We start from the raw sequence: 19,093 nt of genomic DNA on the forward strand, positions 1-19,093 counted from the left end.
CACTGGGATGGGAACCATACATCTAGCTTTTCCGAAAGACAGGTACTGCAACAAAAAAAAGAAAACTTCACTATAGTATATATAGCCTTTATTGTCATTGTACATCATGTATACAATTTTGTTGTATAAAACAAAATCCTAAGTAATTTGTTACTTCCTAAGCACCACTAAATGATGCTGTTTAATCAAAGAGACCTAAGATATGACTATTCTGTCTAGTTTTACATTTTTAAACTAATGATTTTGCTGGGTTTTTTTTTCAATGTTGCAGAATTACCGGTACATGGCCACATCTGAATCAAAAGTGGGGATTTTAATGACCATAATGCATTTTTGCTTAACTCATGCTACATATTTTCACCTAAATATTAATTTATTTATGTTTTTAGTTTATAGAGTTTAGTTTTTGTTTTTTATGTGCTGCCCAGAATTACATTGAAGTAAGATAGGCAACCTATAAATAAATAAAATCTGAGAATTTGTTTTCAATATAACAACAAAGGTGACATTTTTTACACATTAAAAAGTATACTTTTACCAATTTTCTGTTTCAGTATCATAATTAAAGTTTAGAAATATAAAAGAAACAAATATGTTGATGCTATTGTTAAACAACTGAAAAGTTTAAATATTTTCTAGACTCACTTCACATTTTTATATTTAGGTGTCTGCTTCACTCTGGAGGAAAGATATTCCCAGACCATGTGAAAATATATGGCATGCTTGTAGAATCTAATTTATTATTACTTGAATCTGCTGTTCAAGGGACAGATCCCACACTTGGTTTCAACGTAGCACCTTTTATCAACCAATTCAAGGTTTGAAAACACTTCACATTTTTCTATATTCAAATAGTCCTTCAAATATTGAGAAGCCAGAAAAAAAATCCAAGACAGATCAATTCTGTGTGATCCTATTTGGATCCAGAATTTGAAAATTCTGGATACAAATTCAAATTGAATTTGAAAAGCTGCTTATTGAAAAATAAGAAAATAGATTAAAGAAAATAATTAAGCCATAATCAGCATGTATATATGAAAAGTCTTCGAATGTTTTGTCACACAGTCTTCAAGCATACAGTGCTAAGATAATGCATCAGAAGTACAATTTATGAAAAGCTGATAGAAATATGGTTGGTTTCAATAGTTGGGGCTTTTTTTCAAAATAAAACTAGCCACCTGTTTCCATCTCCTGTTGGTAACTAATGTTCACTTTTTTAGCAATATATATTTCTACTGTTCCATACATTTCTGCCATTAGAACTTGATTGGCTTTAATTTTAAACTATTTTGTACTATTCTAATTGTAATAGCTTGGAATTCTGAATTCTGTCAATAAAGTAGTACAAGTCACAATTATTTCGCAACTATCAGTATGGTAAATTGGCACAGGGACATATTTACATAGTATAGATGTAATACCAACAGTTTTAGCCACATAAATTCTTAAGACTTAGAAGTATGTGTAAATGTCAGGATGGAACATAGAATCTTAAAACTTTCTGTTTCAGGTGCCTATCCGCATTTTTTTGGACCTCTCCACACTCCCATATGTACCTTTAAGCAACTCAGTAGAACTTCTGCGAGTGGATCTCATGAATCCTTACTTGAATAACAGCAGTACTGAAGTTGAGGTAAGTCTCCAAAATAGAAATTAATTGATGCGCAACTTCTTAATTACTTCTTCACAAATTCTCATGTTTGATAGATGTTTGCAGGTATATGGCATATTTTCTGTGTTCTTTCCCTAGTTTAACTGCCATTGTTTATGTGAAGATTTATTAAGCTGCTTTTTTTCTAAGCAGAAAGCAACACTAGAGAATAGGTATCCAAAAATGTGTACAGCTTGATTTCTTGCATTTTTATTTATTCTCAAATTTATATAGCTGTCCATCTCACAAATCAAGTGACTCAATAAAGCAGTGATGGCGAACCTATGGCATGCGTGCCACAAGTGCCATTTCGGAGCCATTTGTCAGGGCATGCAAGGCGCTGCCCTGTCAGCTGGCCAGCGCGCATGCGCACGCTGGCCAGCTGAGTTCACCTTTTTAAAAGCCATTTTTCGCCCTCCCCAGGCTCCAGAGGCTTTATAGGAGCCTGGGGAGGGTGAAAAGAGCCTCCCCCGCCCCCCGCCCCCCCCCCGGAGGCCCTCCGGAGGCTTCAGGGACCGTCCGGAGGCTTCCCTGAAGCCTTTGGAGCGCTTAAAACCACCCTGTGAGCAAACCGGAAATGACTTCTGGGTTGCTCGGAGGGTCGTTTTAAGCGTTCTGAAGGCTTCAGGGACTGTCCGGAGGCTTCCCTGATGCCTTCGGAGCACTTAAAATGACCCTCCGAGCAAACCAGAAGTCACTTCCAGTTTGCTCGGAGGAGCCTTTTGAGCGCTCGGAAGGCTTCAGGGACCATCCGGACAGTCCCTGAAGCCTTCGGAACGGTTAAAACGATCCTCCGAGCAACCTGGAAGTCACTTCCGGTTTGCTCGGAGGGTGGTTTTAAGCGTTCCGAAGGCTTCAGGGAAGCCTCCGGACGGTCCCTGAAGCCTCCGGGGGGGCGGGGGAGGCTCTTTTCGCCCTCCCCAGGCTCCTATAAAGCCTCTGGAGCCTGGGGAGGGCGAAAAAAGCATGTAAAAATGGGGGTCGCGCGTTGTGCGCGCAAGCACACTGGGGGGTTCGTGCATTGCATTATGGGTGCGGCACGCCTGCACACAACCCCCCTGCGCTCCCCCCACTTGTGGCACGCGAGCCAAAAAAGGTTCGCCATCGCTGCAATAAAGCATGCAACAATATTTTTTTAAAAACCCAGTTCCCATGTAACTATTATTAAAAACATTTTTAAAAATATAAAGCACAACAAAAATGGGCTGAGATATTGATAATAGAACCATCTCATTAGTTTGCCAATATTAATTTTTAGTTTATGAGGTACTTACTAGATCAGCTTAAGCAAAGTATGTATATTTACAGGAAAAAATCATTTTAAAAGCAACAGCTTTTACATTGAGTCCAACCTCTTTCTCAGTGCTGGATTCCGAAGTAAAATAGTCCAGATAGATAACTAGGCTTATTTGAATGTATCCCATAGAGATTTACCATCTGTCTGAGTGAATGGGTTGAACTGGCCAAAGTGTTAACCTTCAAGATTTATCATGGCCAACTGCATTAGTTCATGGGATTTAGTTCTAGTTCCCTAATAATCTACATTATTCTTCTATGAATAAGTTCCAGTTTCTCTGAATTGTTCTCAAACCAGGAACACTATATTTGATATGTTTGATCTTAATAAAATAGAAAATTATTACTTCTAATGTTTTGGAAGTGATACCTTTATTGATACAGCCTAAAATTGTATTGTCTGCCTAATAGTCAGTTTGCAATCAACTATTATGCCAAAATCTTTTTTTCCAAGAATTATTAAATCATGTATATATCATCCTATGCCTGTGTTTATATATCTTTTCCCATAACTTTCTGCTTGTTTCAGCTGACTTTCATTCTGTTAATTTCACCTCATTTTTCTAAATACATCAAGGTTGTTTTGACTTCTGTATTCTAGGGTATTATTTGTCACACCCAATTCAATAAGTGTTTTCTCCATCTTTTTATACAAAATCATTAATGAAATTTGGATCTTATATTTCCTCCTTCAGAAGCATCTGTTAACAAGCCATAAAATGGCAAAATGACATGCACTTGTGCACATTATATACTTTCCTTAGAGAAATATTTTCATGTAATTTTATCAAAACAAAAACAGTTTATTGCTGAACAGTAATTTCACATGTGTTGATTTTATAGGTTGAGATTCGTAAATCAGGTCAAGTGACTGGTATTCCATTTTGGTATCATGTATATCTGGATAATGATATTGTTTTGGATACATCAAGCAAGTCATCTCACTGGAAACAAGCTGCCATTGTGCTTGATAAACCCATTCAGGTTCAAGAAGGAGAAAAGCTTATTCTAAGTATTCAGTATTATAAAAGCAACATCAGTGTGATAGTAAAACAGTAAGATACAGCTTTTCTTAATTAGGTTTGAATGTCTACATTCCAAATTTATGTTCTATAATATAGTAATAATCTTGGTAAAATGTTTAAAATATTTCAATTTGCGGAAGAAGTTAATCTGAATAGAACATTTTATAATGTTGCAAAACATTGTTTCTCAATTGCAAAAAAATATACTATTGGATTTTTGGACTTGAAGCATTGCTTTTTTATATTGTATAAAATTACTAAATAAAAAGTATAAAATATATTAAATGGAATTCTACAATATGCCTGCTTTTTCTTACATGTTTGCAGATTACTAAAATAGAGAATTAACTGGCAAAGAAGATAGTTTTTTAGATCATTAGCCCTAAAGAACGTGAAATAGTCATCCTTAATTTTACAATGACGAAAATACCTTGATGTATGATGTTAAAATGGTTCTAGTGTATTTATAAGTCTTCATTTTTAGAGAACCAGTAAATGTTTGTAATTTGTTCCTGATTGGAAAAAAAGAATGTTTTGTTCAAAACTATTTTATAATACAGAATACAAAGTAAAGAGCAGAGTATATAATTATTTTGTACCTCATCCAATAGCCATTTCTTTTATTAGCATATTTTTGTCAATTCCCATTAAAACGATTTCCTATTTTTTAAAAAAAGAATCTACATGCCAGCACCATCTGCAGATGTATTCAAAATAGCAGCCACTGGAACCTCAAGTAACTTAAAAGTTTTAAAAGTTTCAACTCACAAGAGCAGCTGAAAAAAATGCAATAAAATATCATTTCTTAATATAAAGTCCTAAATCGCTTTTTTATATTTTGGACATTTAAAAACAGGCTATATTTTATAAATTCTGTTTATACCTAAAAGATCAAATCAGCTGGAGAGAGAGCTTAACTAGCAAGATCTTCCTTTTTCTTATGTGAGAAGCATAAAGGACAAGGGGAATAGTTGTGTTTGCACTTACACAGTGGCAAGTGGATCTGCTTAGGAATTTGCTGACAAGTTAGCTGAAATGATGCAATGAACAGTACAGAAGAGAAACCAATGTTACCAGGAACCAGGGTGAAAGGAAAAAGAAATGCAAGGGAAACAAAAGAAAAAAACAGAATATACAGTAGAACGCAAAGAGAAAAAAAGGATACTAAAAACTATTACCCCCAAAATAGCCTATACAAATATCTCCATATTGCAGAACAGATGGATTGAAAGTTAAGAGCAAAGGTATTGCATTTTACTCATTTCTTACATATTAATATTAGATTATAAAGAGGCAGCAGAGTAATATAAGTAAAGTAATGTAAGACGCTATTAAGAATAATTTATTGGATTCTTTTACAGCCCGGTATCAAAGAAGTTCAGATCCTTCATTAGAGCCAACAAGGTTTTTCTAGAAGATTGTTTTCGTCAATGTTAGAAGAACGCAACACAAAATTTAAATAAAAGTTTATTTACTTATATACAGTATGAGACAATAAGTACACACTTTTTGTCTCTTTAATAAATTTCACCTAAGGACACAATGAGGTTAAAGAAAATATGTAGTCCAGTAAACAAGGCCAAGTAATTACAAACATACTACTGCAGTACTGTAAAATACTTGTAGCATGAGTTCACTGTACCTATTTCAAGATCAATTAAGAAAAACCTCATGTTTGAATATTAAAACATTGAGCTCTTGAAAGTGCTATTTCAAAAATACAATTCTTGGTGCAAATGTATATATGTGTAACATAGCAAGCATGCAAAACATGTATAAACATGATTAAAAAAAGATTGTGAGAAAACTTAAAGCCCATATTGATTTATTACATCCATGTATTTTACAACTGTATAATTATTTGTTTCTGCCTAGACAAGTATCTCCCACTTGATAGTGTTAACTAGAATGTTTTTAAACTCATTCAGTAGTGTATATCATACACTTAATACAATCTTAATAAAGATTTCAGATCAATGTTTTTCAAGCTTGGAAACTTTTAAGAAGTGTGGACTTCAATTCCCATAATTCCCTAGTTGAATTATGGGAATTGAAGTCAACAATCTTAAAGTTGCTAAACTTGAAAACACTGTTAAATTATTCAATCTACAAGGCCAACCCAAACAAATTAGCTTTACTTTATTATATGCTGATCATGCCTTTTTTTAAAAGAACAATTTCAAGACACTAGTCCTACTAAAGTCTTTAAATATTAGCTCTGTAAAGATTCTGGTATATTTAAGTTAGCTAAAAGGGTCAATGGAAAAATTAGAATTTGAATCCTATTTAAAACTTGTCCCCATCTCAAATCTCAACATGTGCTCTCCTTTACTGTAAGAATTCTATGCCAGTGAGTTGTTTTCAATCATATACATTATGTGTTCCCTATTACTTTGTTTCAATATTCAAATTTAGTATTTATGTACTATATTATAGCACTAAAACGATGTTCTTTACGCACGGTTAACTTCATCAAATAACAAATGCATATTTCTTTCACTTTAGTTGAGAGAGTAAAAGTAAAGGCCAACCACCTGGCTTATTTTAGTATTTCTTCAATAAATAACTCTTCTGTAGAAAATGTACTTCCAAAGAAAGAGTAGCAGATAGTAAGTAATGTTTAAGAAAGGCCCCCAAGATATTTGAGCAGAGCTTTAAATTTTATCTATACGCTTATTTGGTTGAACAGAAAAATCCTCATTCTCTTCTACGGAATTGCACAAATCAGCAGCTATAGGGTCAGAAGGCGTTGTTGGAGTCAGAGTATGTCCAAATCCTTGATAGTGACCCACAGGTGATGATGGTACCGAAGCAGCAGCAGAAATTGGGTCTTGGCTGGATGTTGACAACAAACTTGTATGCTCATTTTGTTCCTGATCCTCACCAAAAAACATTTTCCTTGGCTGACCAAATACTGTCCTTCCTAAAGACAAGACATTTTAAACATTGCCATTAATTAAACCTGGTAAAAGTTTGTAATATTAACTGAAGAGCTAAAATACTTGTATTTAATAATTGCCTGCTAAAGATATATGTTCATTTTTTGCTTACCAACATTGCGAACCTGTTCGGTTACATCTGCTCTGATATCTGAAATATCCCACATTGCAAGAAATGAATCAAAGCATGATCCTTCTTCAGCTTCTTGCACATAAGGCTTATAGGTAAAACTGTAATGATGAGCAATTGCAGCAAAAAACATTTCAACGCAGATGATAAAATCCTAAGCAAAGAAAAAATAATTTTATTACTACTCACTCCACAATTAAGCAACTTGTAATTGTAAGAATCCCTACTTTAATGACCATTATAATGTCAAATATTTGTAGAATGGCATGCTTTTTAACCAATTATAATCAGTTGAAAAAACTATTTTAAGGACTAGCAATGGTATGAGGTCATGACCAATCATAATCCTGCCACTATTTTTTCTTAAGGGGCTTTCTAACCAAACTTCTAATCTCATAAAGAACTCAGTAAGTGAAGAATCGCATGTACAGTTCTCCCTTTAGAGCTATAAACCTGTTCCTATTCTCAGAATTGAGAAGCCATCAGTTTTTGATTTGGGGCAATAATGTAAAACCCAATAAATACTGCAAATCATGATACTACACTCTGTACATGGGATAATCTTGAACACAGACCAGAAGTTTCATTCATTGCAGAATACAACTAGTCTGGTTACAGACTAATTCCATATATGCATGGAAACAAATAATACTGTTTAGAGAGCACGGCAATAGATGTCTATCAATCTGCCAGACCCAGTTTAAGAAGTCAGCATGAATCCATAAAATCTGCATGGTCTATGACTGATATACTTATAAAATTGTCTTTCCCATACACTAATATCAATCAGCTGCAGATATTATATTATATAACTACTGACCATGACCAGGTTTGTCATTATTAAAGCATCTTGAGATACTGCTGTAAACTCACAGGAATGCTGAGGCATATTTTAAAATCTTTGAGGGAAACATAGCAATACTGGGCCCCATATCTATTGCCAGCTCAAAAAAGATCAGAGATTTCTCTAAGGAGACCATAAAAAAAATTAGTAAGACAATACTGCCATGAACCAATAATATTTAGAAACTTCTGCTTTATTGGGATAGGTGTAAGATATTCCTATTAAAGGACTGAATATAATAAATAAATAAATAAATAAATACATACATACATACATACATACATACATACATACATACATGATTAATTTGGTTCCTTCAAAATTAATCCAGCTAGAAAACCAAGGAGTCTACGAAATACCATACAAAATTTGCCCTGCAACATACATAGGACAAACGAACAGGAGAATAAATGCACACATGGCAGAACAGTAAGAAAAAAAGAAAAAACTTCCTCCCTTTTCCAGCACCTTAAAGCTACAGGACATGAAATCAGTTTTGAAGGAACCAAATTAATCTCCAAAACTGAACACTTCAACAAGAGAATAATTATGGAAGCTATTGAAATAGAGAAATACCCCCACAACATGAATAAACGTGATGATACCTCCCGCCTACCAGACATCTGGAAACCAGCCCTAGTCAACAAACGAGCCCCACCCACCACCCAGGCCGTCACAACACAAAACAACAACGGACACACAGCCAGCACCAATCAGCACCAATCTACCAATCATGATACAACCACACAGCCAATCAATCCACTTACTGAAACAAAGCCAGCACTCCACACACACCCTACCAAGATTTATAGAAAGACGGCAGCTTCAACTACGCTTTAAGCCAAAAACACCAGCCTGAAGATGGCGAGTGAGGCCTCGCCGAAACGTTGCCAAGACAATCTCAATCTTACACGAGAAAAGACCCGAATACAACAAGACCAGCATACCTACACCCGTGAAAATCTACGAAAACATTTGTTTGCTTGTTTGTTTGTTTGTTTGTTTTTGTTTATTTTGTATGATACCTACGAGATTGGGCTGAAAGTCTAATGACCAAAGTCATGTTAAAAGTTTCCATTGCTGAACTCACCCACCTCTAGACCAAAAATGTAACCAATATAATACCACTGCTTATCTATTGCTAATAGAAAAGAGTAAAGAATTGAAAATATCCACATCATAAAGATGTACCTATAAGCACCATATCAAAGAAATAGCTGGCTATAACTGCAAATTTCAAAGAGATTTATAACCTTGTGCCAAGCTCTGTTATGTAGGAGATCTTATGCAGCATAAGGGAATAAAATATGATAATTAAAAAGCTGGTTTAACTTACCTGCAGACCAGTTGCTACAGCTTCAACACTCTGCCATTCCCATGTGCGCTTTTCAGAGATAACACCAACTTTCACCAATATTGCAATAAGTGCAGCTTGCCTGTTTTAAAAAGATGAAATTATTATACAATTTGGTTATCACATATAAAATTTTATTGCCCATATAAATAAATTATGGCATGACACAGTACATATATTTTCAAATGAAAAAAAAATGAATACATATAATTAAGTTTGAAAGACTATAATCATAAACCATCAGTGAAAAGACCAGCATTTGTGGTCCAAATATATACTATATTGCCAAAAGTATTCGCTCACAACTGCTTCTGATTATGTGGATAGGTGAGGGAATATTTTTGGCAATATAGTGTATATAGAGAATGTGCATTCACCAAAATAAATTTAAAAAAGAAAAAATTAAGTTTAATTACACATTGCCCCAAAACTGTGGAGCTTGCATATTAACATAACTTCAGCATGAAATCAAAATCGGCACACTGGAAAAAATAATTTTGTCTTTTATAAAACCTCAGATACAAATACATTTCTAAGCAAAATTATGGAGAAAAAAATACTTACAGATGTATCGTGTAGTGTTATACTAGTCCACATTTTCTCAAAGAACCCCAAATTGAAATGATATTGGTTGAAACTGAAATTTACTGTGAGATGAGTTGAAACTAACAATAAATTGGCATTCTTTGAGAAAAATGGAGTGATATTAGTATTTTTTGACCCTATCTGTACTGCCAATAAGTTAGGTGTTTACTTATAGTTTAATTTATATAACAGACTTTACCCCCCAAAAAATCCTATTTGGTTAAAGATTTTAACTTATTTCACTTACCAGAAGGAAACAAAAACCACCATCTTCACACAGAGAAATTTTCCTACAGGTCTGATTGGGTTCAGTTCTTCCCGCAGTACTTTATAAAATAACACAAGGCAATACATGGCAAACTAAAACAGAGGGGCAACAATGCTTATCTGCTTATTATAACAATGCTTATTTCAACATTTGGACTGTTTATATCATTCTTTCTATCATAACATTTCAGAATTTATTAAGCCAACATATTGGATCTATGTTCTGTGGCATATCAAGAGAAGGACCGCTACCTTATTCTTGCATGAATTATTACTTTAAAAACTTTATATTTCTTTTTCAATAAATAGAGAACTTCAAACATGTATCATAACATTCATTCTCGATGAACTAATCTAATTCTTTTATAATGCATGCAATCTCCAAGAGAGATAAAGAAGACTAAATGCTCTACATACAATATAATATAACTAAAAATGATCAAATATTATTGCTGTTGATCTCCTTTCATAAATCTCTCCTTTGTATGCAATTCCACCAACATTTAATACCATGAAATTAAATATCATGGTGTGCTAGATCTTTTTCTAGATTTATCTATTAAGAAAATACATAGGATTTTCTGGATTTTTCAGGTAATTTTCTTATCAAGAATCTGAATTTAAAATAAAAGGCAAAATCATTATTTAATCTTACTGTAAATAGAATATCAAAGTTTCACTACTTACAAGCTGGGATATATTGTTGATAAATACCAGATACGTCCAGGCATTTTTGAAGCTAAAATTTCCTTCATCATAAACACCAATCAATTCACAGATTCTGAAAGAATCGAGTACAAATTATTGCAGAGAATTATTGCATGGAGTACAGCTGCAATAGAGCTAGTCTTGGAGACCCATTACCATTTACGATAAATAAATTCTAAACAAATGAGAGAGGACAAGATATAGAGAGTCCAATGGCCAGAACTATTTATTATAATTCAACACTCAATTTAATAGTTAAAAGAAATATTAGAAAACATCTATATAAATCTCTTTACTGAAGTCATATGCTGGGCATTTATTGATAAAGATAATGCGCTGAAAAGGTGGAGAAAACTAACATATTTCAGATTGAATTAAGTTTCATTATAAGAAAGTCAAAAGATGTTTTAACAAGTATTATTAGCTTAAGAGTATGCACACTGATACAACCAACATTATTGCACATTTCTATTGTTATATTTCCTCCTAAAAGATTCATGGTCTTCTAGTTTTTAGCCCAATATCTTAACCACTGTACCAAACCAGTTCTTAAAAATGGCTTAAAGTAAAAATAGACCTGAGTTACACTACCACACCAAGTCAGCCAACACAATAACCATTCAAAAATTAGAATGTCTTCCCTCACTCATCCTTTAGTCAATGATCAACCTATTCCATTTACCATCAGAACACTGGTCATTGTCCTTTAACGTGGTAGAGAAAATTTGTAAAATATCTGTGGCTGAACATGACTATATAGTTTTTATCTATAGAAATTTTGGAAAGTTTGCTACTGGGAGAGAGTAAAAAAGTGTCTGGACCCCCAACTACTTTCCTATTTTATTTTATTTTTAAAAAGAGATTTCATTAGAGTGCTTTTCTATGGTCATGGTTTTAATATTAGCACCATAGGCTAGGGATTCTGTTCTTTTATTGCCCATTCCTGAATTGGGAATGAATTTTGAACAAATTATAATCCTGAACTGATACAAGGTAGATACAAAAATAGTCCAACGTTTATGTTATTTCACCAATCCTATTCACAAAAGCTCAATTTTGGCAAGTGTAAGTTTTAATATTAGATGGGATCTTATCTATTTTATTTGCATAGCTGTGCATTACATTAACAATTCTTGGTTTTATGACTCTAAATTACAAGTATAGCAGGAGAGAAGACTAAATTCTAATACCAAAACATTTATTGTACTATTTTATACTTACAAAGCAGTAATAGTAGTGAATGGTCTGACAACTGTGTATTGTAAAACACCAAGCTTACACCTAAACAACAACACCCTACAGAAGAAGCACAGAAAGAATTTAAGAAGTTAAGCAATATAAGCAGCAATATTACATTGTAAGCAACAATTCTAGTTAGAATATGGAATATGGCAACTACCTGTAGGATTGGAAGGCAAAGACTAGAGCAGTGGCTCTCAACCTTTTCTTCAACACAGACCCCCTTTAAATATCGTTTGTAGCCACAGACCATGATCACTGACCCCGCAAGACTTAGGATTTAAAATAGAATTTCTTCAAGCCTTCGCCCCTGCGCCCCCATCCCCATGACACTGCAGTCCCCCAGGACTCCATGTATCACAGATTGAGAACCACTGGACTAGAGAAAGAGATCAATATAATCAAATAATAATAATACTAAAAATATCAAAATATATAGCAACAACAATCAAAATTATACACTATTTTAAAAATCTGATTGTATTTAAAAATGAAGTCATGAAATAAACTGTTCTTCCAGTAATTAGCCATTCTAATTAACAGCAAGCACTTAACTAGTTATTGAAGCTCTCAGTCTATTCTTCTAATATTTTCTCCAATATATTTTTGCCTTCTTGCAGACCCATAATGTAAAAGGATTATACATCAGTACATAGTCCATCTTCATCATTATATAGACAGCATTTTCTCCCTTAAATAGTGTGCTTTTAAAAATAATTTTTATTTTCATGAAACATTTATGATATATTTAGAACTCTTCCTACTTTAGCTATTTTGAGTATTTCTGGCTTCATTCACACAATAAGCTAATGATAGTTCGTGCTGACAAAAAGGAGAGAAACTCATATTCTAGCATGGAAATTATTTATTGGTGAATGCCATGTAAGACAATGAGTATGTGCTAACATTTCACTAGCCATGGTAGAATAAAAAAGCAATATTATGCGTTAAAATATAAGTCCATGAACACTATTTTCCCCAATACAAGGGAGGAGGAAATCATATAATTAGCTTGGTGAATGTCAGCATCCTGCTATTATATAACAGATATATCTACAGAAGTATCTGTAGAGACGATATATATTAATAAGCATATAAGTAATTTAGATCATGATAAAGATTGTGAACAGTTACATGATAGTTAATGACTGATTGTAACCATAGTGATGGTGCCGCAACTGATATTATAAATATAAAGGAATGGCATATGTTGCCATGGTAAGTTCTAGATCTGTTCCAAAAGTATTTCACCTGGAAATTATTTCAGCAAACTACAATACAGTTCTATATAAACGATTCCACAAGTAGATGCACAGTATATAAAGCCCTTGTTATAAACCACTGTCATGGTTAAGCTCTTTTCCTTCCCTTCAACTGTACACTGGCTTTAGCATGTAAATTATAGCTTCCATTAGAATTACATGTTTGTTAAAACTTGAAAGATATTCTTAGTTAACAAACTAGAAGACTACTTCCTATTAAAAATAGGAACCCAATATAGAGACTTATTTAGATATAATAGAAAACTCTAACTTAATGTAAGATACAGTAGTATCTTTTCACTCAGCTAGCATGAAACAGGAAGAACGGACTTGGGGACAGATCAGAAATAAGCTAGCAGAAAAAAATTCCCAGAATGTAAAATAATTTCCAGACACTTCAAATTTTTTTACCATAGAAGGCAGTTAAAGGACACAATGATGCATTCAATTAAATAACACATTTTTCTCCAGAATATTTTACTTTATTGATTTACTATTCCAAGAAAGAGAAAGAAGGGAAAAAGAACAGCCAAGAAGGCGGAGCAACACAAATAAAAGTCCAAAGGGAAAAAACCAACAACATAGTTGTTAAATGTAGAAACCATTCACTTCCTAAAATACAACATTAAACTTTGACCAGGGAGAATAAAGAGAACAGCAATCCAGACTAAATCTGTGGCTGCACGGACTTTCCAATATTAAAGAGTATTCTATTTTACTGCCGCTTGTACACAATATATGCATAATTCTTGATATAGTATCACAGTAATTCCAAGCTTTTGATTTATGATTCAAAAGTGCAATCATATCTTAAACCACCCTTTACAGATGGAATATTAGGATTGTTCCAGAGGCCTTACAAATAACCAATAGGCATAATAGCATTTTTAAGTGTTTATTTAAAATATACCATTGGCTCACAATAATTCAGAACAAATTCCAGAATGGATAGTGTTCAGGAATTTTAGATGTTGCTAAATTTTATTGGAAAGGCTAATAAGAATAAAGAACAGCAAGAATATCTCAATTGCTATTGTCTATACAGCCAATATTTCATCTGTTATTTCATATTCAATTAAAAAGATACCAGTTTCCTTGGAAAATAGCTTCTATGGCATCAAAATATTTAAACAGCAAACACAGGGAGAAAATTCTGCTTATTCCATTTCTTCTCAAGGCAAGTTAAACTGTCATTGCAAGGGTATATTGCTTTTTCACTCTTGCTTTACTGTACAATATTAGAAGACAATTGCCCCACAGCCTTTTGACATAAATGGACAGAAAGGTCTGCATAAGCAGTTATGAATCAAAGTATAAGTAATATAGCATCTTGAAATAATACTTAACTCTGTAATAGCAAAATCAATGGAACTACATTGCACTAAAAGTCTTTAAAAGATTTCTGTTACTAAAGTAGTCCTGGGAAAAAGCAAACAGAATATGAATTACTGAAAAATCAATATTTGTCTAAATTATTTAGAACAATAAAGTGTGTTCTTTAAATATTTCCTTGAAATCTGGTTTCTTAACAACTCAAAAGAAGGGCAATGTTTTAATATATTAGTATTAGAGGCAATCTCTAGTACAAAATGTGAAAACAACAGAAAAAATATATGAGGCACTTACTCTCCCATAGCCCATGGTGGACAGCAACACAGTGGTGGCAGATGTCGCTGCTGATCTTTGGCTTCTATGATTAACACCAAATTTGGATACCGGTTGATAAGATAATTTGAAAGAAATACCATGAAGTTATAGATCACATATGCTTCATAGCATTCTCTACAAGTGTCCACATATATTGCAATGTTGGGATATTTCAGCGCTATCCACTAATAAGAAAAAAGAACAAGCAATGAAATAATGCTCAAAATAATTTTACCTTGAAATTCCATTCTAAATATATCTCAGTACTGCAGATAAACATTTAATAACAAAAAAACTTGTACAAATAATTTCCAAATATAGCATCAAACAAGCAAAAAAGGTCAAGAGTTCTGAGATATGCACATTTATTCTCAGCTGCATAACTTGTGTTCTCCCAACGTATACTTAGAACAGGGGTGTCCAAACTTGGGAACTTTAAGACTTGTGGACTTCAACTCCCAGAATTCCCCAGCCAGCATGGCTGGCTGGGGAATTCTGGCAGTTGAAGTACACAAGTCTTAAAGTTCCCAAGTTTGGACACCCCTGACTTAGAAGCAATTCATCTATGCACAAATTTTTGTTCATTTCTCCTTCAGCTTTCTTCAGGTGATCTTAAAATAATTGACCATATTCACATGTCTGTTACATTGTTACAAAAAGTATTTTTTTGTAAAAAATTAGAATTTATTTTATAAAACTTATAAAAATATCACATGAAGAGCTGCAATTATTACACAAAATAACAATGCAACTTGATAGCCAAGAAAAGAAAAAGAAAAGCACTTACACTGTCTAAACTGTAAATTGGCACCATCCATAGAATTCTGTAACAATAAAAACATGTTTGCATGTTATGAGACTTTAATTTAAAATGTCTGAATTGGTATGAAAGCATAACCAGCTATCACACTTACAGGAACTCACCTTATTATTGGTTTCTGTAATTCTGGTTGAGTATAATGAACTAAATGTTGTAATATCCCCCAAAGAGATATTGGTATTGTCATCAATAAAAAGATACCAGCAATAAACCATGCTTTAGTGTGAACTCCAACCTTTAACAAGCAGACATACACATGCATTAAAGGGACAGCACAGGAACATTGATAGATTAAAAAATAATGGTCCTACATTGATAAAGCAGTCTGTAAACTTATTAGTACAAGTAACTCTCTGAAATAGTCTGTTTTTAATAGACAAAATATGCATTACAAATGTCATTTCTTTGCAAATTATGATTAAAATAGAGATTTAAATATACATTAATATACAAATGCAATATTTACAATTACATCCAAATATCTACAATAACTATTTTCCATTAAGATGTAAGTTACCCAAAATATAATTTACAGCACAGGACATTTCTCTGCTTCTACATTAATATTTCTAGCAGTACATCATCTAGTAGGCCTACTATATACAGCATACATTATACATTATACACAATACTTATTGCCTCTGATTGCCAGTAAAGCTTGAAAAAGAAAAGATATGATGCAAGCAAATAAGGAATATGATATAGCTGAAAGAGGGAACATTATAGTAAATGTTTTTAAGTGCTCTCTGGTTTTCATTTTACATTGAAGAATTCCTTATATTATATGAACAATTCCAATTACATAAAGCAGAAATATTTTAGCAAGTTTGTTCATGCACAACAGATCTAAAAAAACAAAGGAGCATTGAAGGAGCATTAAAGAAAAGATCTAGATTATGAATAAATTAATTACTTCAGGTCCAGAATGGTAGTAAGGCATTCTGTATCAAAACAAATTCTGAAAATTATAAGCCATCCATAGATATGAAATGTATTTCCAGGTATTTGTTTCCCATAGCATAAATAGGAATAAACACAAAGCAGAAGAGACAGAAATATGTGGAGGATTAGGCAGTTATTCATGTGTGTGGGTGCAGACAGATATGTTTTGATTTTATTAATTAATCAACTGCTACTCAACCTAAATAAGCAATGATGAATAGCTGCAGGGAAAGTTGTCTTTCATATACCTAAATATTTTTCATCTGCAACATAAAATTATGAGGTAGTGCCTACAATTGGAACTGGTAATGTGTGGTTATCCAGGAGGATGTGTTTTTTTTTGTTTTTGAATTCTTATGAGACTAATCATCATGGTTTATGGTGAAAGATGCAAGCTTGTGGTCAGATGTTCTGAATTCTCAAGATAAAATGTGAACAATACATGAAACACAATATACTTGCGAACATGACAGTTACTAGAGAAGTATGTTTTATGTTTTTTCCCTCCTTCTCAATAATGTAAATTTATGAGAAATTACATTTTTGCTTTTCAAGAACTTTAGCTTTCTCTGATTTTTTTAAACTTCCATCAGTTTTCCCAATAGCTCCAAATAAAGTATGTAAAAAATTGTCCTGTTTCTAGAACACTGTGTTCAGCAAAACTGACTTGATACAAAATCAGTCAACTATGATGGATGGCTTATGCCTTTTACAGTGTCACCCCCAAATCCCAAGTCTTAAAAATGAGAAATATAACTTCTGCCATGTACTCAAGGCATTTCAGCCTTCCTGCAAAAGTACAGTCTACTTTAACTAAGGTTTAAGTTTTAGATAAAGGTTTTTCTAGCCAGAATTAAACATCACAACAGTAGGGTAAGAAATGTGCAGCTTCCCGCTTTCTAAACCATAAATATCAAGACAATGGCTAAAGCATAGCCAAGACACTTGGATGCTATCTGTGCCATCAGGATTTTTTTGCCCCCAGGTCTGGTTAGCCCTAAACAATACAATACAATAGTAGAGTTGGAAGGGACCTTGGAGGTCTTATATTCCAACCCCCTGCCTAGGCAGGAAACCCTATACCGTTTCAGACAGATGGCTATCCAACATCTTCTTAAAGACTTCCAGTGTTGGGGCATTCACAACTTCTGGAGGCAAGCTGTTCCACTGATTAATATTAACAAATATCATCCCACTTTGGCTCCTGAATGTTTCAAGAGTTAGGATCTGTCAAACTGGAAATGTGTGGAGGTGCAAAAGTTTTGGGGATTGTTTTAATCTCCCTGTGAATATGCCATAACTAGAGGAGTGTATTCGACATCTTGTCCCTACTTCTCAGTCATGTAAATATTCCCAAACAAGCTCCCCAACAGTGACATCAGGAAACCCTGCATTTAAAACATCCCTTTCCCCCCCGCGGGGAAACTTGTCTCCCGCCGGAATAGGGTAGCCGTCATTCCAGGTGGGGTCTTATGCTCCTATCAAGCCTGGAAGACGCCACTTGGGGGACAGCTCCCCTGCTACCGTATTGCGCACTTCGGGAAGTTACTGGGATGGGGGTTGGAGAGGCGGGTCCGGCCGGGAAGAGGGAGCTCCCCTTCCCCGTCAAAGTCCCGGAAGACCAGCCGTTGCAGAGGCGATAGGGAAGGCAGACCGTCGTTTCTCCCCTCGCAGGGGCAGAGCTGACTCATCCTCCGGCAGGGCTCGGGGCAGAAGGAGGGGGGGAAACCCGGGAGGGAGGGGGGAAGCAGAGCGCCCCCTCCCCGGGCCTGGCGCCCTCTTCCCACGCACCTCCAGTTTCTGCAGCTCCCAGATGCAGAGCGGCACGGCCACCAGCAACCCCACCAGGTACACCGTGGCCACCAGCGGCCGGATCCAGCGCCGCCAGTTCCCGCAGGTGCAGGGCATGATGATGCTCGCTCAGCCCCGGGTGGGGAGGAAAAGGGGAGCTGCCTGCCCTCAACGCCACCTCGGTGCTGTCGAGACCGGCCGCCGGTTAAAGAACTGGCCAGGAGGGCCACGCAGGTGCATCGCCGCAGCCTGCCTCCAACCCCGCCCTTCCGCCGCCATCCGCCGCTCGCCTCCTGCCCCGCGCGAACAAAAGCAGGCCGCCCTTCCCCTTCCCCTCCCGGCTCTCCCCCGCTCTCTCCCCGCACGGAAACTAGCGCGGGGCGGCTCCCCCCCTCCTCCTCCTCCCCGATCAACGCCAAAGAAGACAGCTCGCAGCAGCACTTCCGGCTGCTTGGAATAAACAACTCTCCTCCCCACCGCAGCCAGGGTGTCATTGGAGGAGGCGCGGGTCACGTGGCGGGTCACGTGGCCTCTCTCTTGGCGTCCCTTAGACTTCTCAACGTGGTTTCGTGGTATAACAGAATTGGGATCAT

General features: G+C 35.1%; 2 protein-coding genes and 1 long non-coding RNA gene across 6 annotated transcripts in view; 2 read left to right on the top strand and 1 right to left on the bottom strand.

Moving 5' to 3' along the window:
- Positions 1-5,779, top strand: part of PRMT9 (protein arginine methyltransferase 9) — a 22,679-nt gene extending 16,900 nt beyond the window's left edge. For all 4 annotated transcript variants that reach the window (XM_081959109.1, XM_081959111.1, XM_081959110.1 and 1 more), the window contains exons 11-13: positions 665-818; positions 1,511-1,633; positions 3,791-5,779. In XM_081959109.1, the coding sequence (XP_081815235.1) occupies positions 665-818; positions 1,511-1,633; positions 3,791-4,006 (493 nt within the window). In that variant the 3' untranslated portion in view covers positions 4,007-5,779. The remainder of the gene's footprint in view (positions 1-664; positions 819-1,510; positions 1,634-3,790) is intronic.
- Positions 1-5,779, top strand: part of LOC309395183 — a 20,459-nt gene extending 14,680 nt beyond the window's left edge. Inside the window, exon 2 of the long non-coding RNA XR_014175861.1 lies at positions 5,284-5,779. This is a non-coding gene — a long non-coding RNA (uncharacterized lncRNA). The remainder of the gene's footprint in view (positions 1-5,283) is intronic.
- Positions 5,422-18,779, bottom strand: TMEM184C (transmembrane protein 184C). The gene is made up of 10 exons (XM_081959113.1): positions 18,501-18,779; positions 15,872-16,002; positions 15,735-15,771; positions 14,927-15,132; positions 12,021-12,095; positions 10,779-10,872; positions 10,072-10,184; positions 9,222-9,321; positions 7,024-7,195; positions 5,422-6,895 (listed from the first exon to the last, which is right to left on the bottom strand). The coding sequence occupies exons 1-10, from the start codon at positions 18,615-18,617 to the stop codon at positions 6,627-6,629; spliced, it is 1,314 nt and encodes a 437-aa protein (XP_081815239.1). The 5' UTR covers positions 18,618-18,779; the 3' UTR covers positions 5,422-6,626.
- Positions 18,780-19,093: the final 314 nt, after the last annotated feature.

Source organism: Natrix helvetica (genome assembly GCF_964273705.1).
Source record: "Natrix helvetica genome assembly, chromosome: 7".
Taxonomy (NCBI): domain Eukaryota; kingdom Metazoa; phylum Chordata; class Lepidosauria; order Squamata; family Natricidae; genus Natrix; species Natrix helvetica.

Coding starts and splice junctions, on each gene's coding strand:
- TMEM184C (XM_081959113.1), bottom strand. CDS start 18,617: ATGCCCTGCACCTGCGGGAACTGGCGGCGCTGGATCCGGCCGCTGGTG. Junction 15,133..15,734: donor CAATTTACAGTTTAGACAGT/GTAAGTGCTTTT, acceptor TTTTCTTATTAG/TGGATAGCGCTGAAATATCC. Junction 9,322..10,071: donor GTGGTTTTTGTTTCCTTCTG/GTAAGTGAAATA, acceptor TTTTTAAAACAG/GCAAGCTGCACTTATTGCAA.